The 3,853-nt window shown below is 43.0% G+C and overlaps 1 protein-coding gene across 1 annotated transcript; it reads right to left on the reverse strand.

The window, feature by feature from the left end:
• Positions 1-427: 427 nt before the first annotated feature.
• On the reverse strand, positions 428-3,853 carry LOC136511893 (actin-1). The gene is made up of 5 exons (XM_066505911.1): positions 3,704-3,853; positions 2,554-2,621; positions 2,080-2,473; positions 1,375-1,988; positions 428-856 (listed from the first exon to the last, which is right to left on the reverse strand). The coding sequence occupies exons 2-5, from the start codon at positions 2,608-2,610 to the stop codon at positions 791-793; spliced, it is 1,131 nt and encodes a 376-aa protein (XP_066362008.1). The 5' UTR covers positions 2,611-2,621; positions 3,704-3,853; the 3' UTR covers positions 428-790.

Raw genomic sequence — 3,853 nt, forward strand, 5'->3', positions numbered from 1 at the left:
CTGGCCCACTCGTCGCTTTCCTTTTGAATTTCGAAGATCAACAACAGCCAAAGCAGAGTTTTTCAAATAAATCCATGATTCTTGCGCTCTTAACATAGACGTTCCTCATGGCTGCAACAAATCAAATCCAGTTTGCATCATGGAAGCCTGGAGAAGAGTTGTGCATACAACCAATCAGACCCTTAGTTAATAGACTAAATTAAAGTGGTTTGAATATTTTTATTAATCTAATTATAAACAAAATTGATCATATAAGTGCACATGACATACTTACGGATCCAAGATTTTCTAGAGCTACCTATGATCGGTTGTAAGAAATCCACATATTTCCATCTAGTGCTAGAGCTCTAGGAAACAGAGCCATATATCAAAACTCTACACGCCACTTGTATCATTTTGCAACTATGAAAAAAGCAAACATTAAATAAAAATTTAAAATAGTCAAGCACAACATAAAATAATTTGTAACCAAAGTTCAAAATGACTTGCAACCAACCAAAAACAGTACTTATTTTTTAGAACGGAACCAGCTAAAGACAAACTCTGAGGCAACACGTTACACCAGTACGGCGCGGTAACGAATATACAAGTGTGACCCATTTCATACAGCAGGTAACGAATCGGAGTCACTGCTACTGATATTTCTGCTTACTCTGATTGACTGCTTATAACCCTTATCATGGCAGTATCATGTATTGGTTCACAGGAGCCGGTAGCGCCTTACGATATACGAACTATGTCGAACTTCCCCAGAAACTTTTTTTTTTTTGGAAAACTCTAACAAAAAAACTTAGAAGCACTTCATGTGGACAATGCCTGGACCGGTTTCATCATACTCTCCCTTGGAGATCCACATCTGCCAACACAGTTACCGATTGTCAAAGAGTTGAAAATGGAATGAAAAAAACAAGTGGAAGTAATGGCAATGCAAGAAAAATGTCCAGTGCTATCACACAAGTAATTCCATTTCCACAAACCACTTGTATCTATTGTGAAGAAAAAGGCCTTAAATCTTTTCATTTCCTCAAAAAGATGTTACTATCCAACTGAAATATATGTCTACTGATTAAACAACCACATGGAGGATGGAGCAACATGTGCAGTGCCTATGAAGAGAAGTTGATCGTCTATGCTCGACAACTGGAGTAATTGACTAAATCATGAATATATTTGTATTCCAATTGCATTTCTCAGAAAAGAGAAGTGCATACCCTGCAAGTTTAACCTAAATTGAGTTGGTATATATAATGGGTTATTTCAACTTTAACTGGAAAAAACCCACATGGTCAAGGCTGCTGTAAGTTCTCATGAATAATTGAATGATAAAAGCCTACTACTTATATAAAAAAGGAAGTAATAAAGAAAAAAGCCTACCTGCTGAAAAGTGCTGAGAGAAGCCAAAATAGAGCCACCAATCCAGACACTGTACTTCCTTTCAGGTGGTGCAATCACTTTAACCTTCATGCTACTAGGGGCCAGGGACGTGATCTCCTTGTTCATACGATCGGCAATCCCAGGGAACATGGTAGATCCTCCACTGAGGACAACGTTACCATACAAATCCTTCCTGATATCAACATCGCACTTCATGATGGAGTTGTATGTGGCTTCATGTACGCCAGGCGATTCCATACCAACAAGAGATGGCTGGAACAGCACCTCGGGGCACCTGAACCTTTCTGACCCAATGGTGATTACCTGACCATCAGGCATCTCGTAGCTCTTCTCAACAGAGGAGCTGCTCCTGGCAGTTTCCAGCTCCTGTTCATAATCAAGGGCAACATAGGCGAGCTTCTCCTTTATGTCCCTGACAATTTCCCGCTCAGCGCTCGTAGTGAGGGAGTACCCTCTCTCTGTGAGGATCTTCATTAGGTGGTCGGTGAGGTCACGCCCCGCAAGATCCAAACGGAGAATAGCATGAGGAAGTGTGTATCCTTCATAGATTGGAACTGTGTGGCTCACACCATCACCAGAGTCCATCACAATACCTGCACACAGATATTTGAGAAAGAGGTTTGTCAGGATTACGGTATGATATTTGTAGTGCATCTACTATTTCTGAGGCGGCAACTATCTTACCAGTTGTTCGCCCACTAGCATACAAGGAAAGAACAGCCTGGATAGCAACATACATTGCTGGGCATTCAAAGGTTTCAAACATAATCTGTGTCATTTTCTCTCTGTTAGCCTTGGGGTTGAGAGGGGCCTCGGTCAGCAGTACAGGGTGATCTTCAGGCGCAACACGGAGCTCGTTGTAGAAGGTGTGATGCCAGATTTTCTCCATGTCATCCCAGTTGTTGACAATGCCATGCTCAATCGGGTACTTCAGTGTCAGGATGCCTCTCTTGGCCTGAGCCTCATCACCTACATAGGCATCCTTTTGGCCCATGCCAACCATGACACCGGTATGGCGTGGTCTTCCAATAATGCTGGGGAAGACAGCTCTTGGTGCATCATCACCAGCAAAACCGGCCTGTAAATATTAAGGAGTTGAAGAACAATTAGGTCACAGGAGTAGAGTTGCTTTGTTGAAAAGACTTTTGAGATAACAACCTTGACCATTCCAGTGCCATTGTCGCATACAATAGGCTGAATATCCTCGTCAGCCATTCTCAACTATTCTGTAACAAAGAGACCAATGTTCAGCGTTCAGTACACATTCAGAGAAAGCGTTGAGTACACATTCAGAGAAAACTGCAGTAATTGAGTACTAGTTATAGTTATCAAGCCTGGTCAGGGGAATCAAAATACACTTTCTGCTCATGGTTCAAGGAAAAGCCTTCTGTTTCTGTAATTGTCTTTCCTTTACTTGTGACTTCTATAAAGCTACTACGGGAGTACAACAGCCTAAGATACTTCTATATGCAGTATTTGCGTATAAATGTAGATGCGGAGTCAGACAAATTATGCTCTCCGGTGATCTCAGTTTTCTAAAATAAAGCATATATCACCATTGGTCACAGATAAGTTCACAGGAACCAACTTCTTTTGGGATATTTGCCAAAACAACAAGAACTGTCTCTACACAATCTGGCCTTGCTGCTGCTGTGTACCACGCAATAAAATTAGTATTATCCCTGCTCCATCAACATATGCTTGGTAGAACCGTATAACTCTTGACGGGCATTTCTAATATAAAAAAAATAAAAATCACTACTCCTACTATCCCAGGCAACTAGAGATCAACGGGGAACCGAAAAGCTCCATGGCAGCGGTTTCTACGATTTGAAGTCAATCCTGATTTCTTGGTTTTGGGCAGGGAGTAACAATACGAAGAGCTACAAGATACGTATTTCAGTAGCCAGTTAATTCGTAGGCTGTTGTTTCAAAAAAATAATCCTACCACAGGCGACACCACTGGCAGCGGGTGAACCTACTAGTAGTGTTTCAGTAGTCAGTACTGACGGTGGGTCGATCGGTGGCACGGCGCAATAGCATAATCCTACCATAGCCTACAGCAAGCCTTAGCACAATCCTACTATCCCAGCGAATTCCTTTGCCCTCCAACGAAATCGCCACAAACCAAACAAAACCACGGAAAATCAGCAGCGCCGGACGCAGAAACCACAAAAAAAAAGTTACCAGACACCACCAGTCGGAGGCCTGGTGACTGGTGAGCGAGGCGATCTGTCGGGGGATAAAAACTAGTACGATTCCGCAGACAATTTGAGATCGAACAGAAGAGCAAGAGGGAGAGAATCACCTGGTCGAAGAGGTGCGGCGATCGCTTCGGCCTCTCTGGAATCCGGAGAAACTCGATCGGCGAGCAGTGACCGCAAGGACTCGAAAGGAAGGAAGCAACTCAAGCAAGCGAGACAAAAGGAAACGCACGGACGGGGCGGCGTGACGGGCG

This window comes from Miscanthus floridulus, chromosome 16 (assembly GCF_019320115.1).
Source record: "Miscanthus floridulus cultivar M001 chromosome 16, ASM1932011v1, whole genome shotgun sequence".
Classification (NCBI taxonomy): Eukaryota; Viridiplantae; Streptophyta; class Magnoliopsida; order Poales; family Poaceae; genus Miscanthus; species Miscanthus floridulus.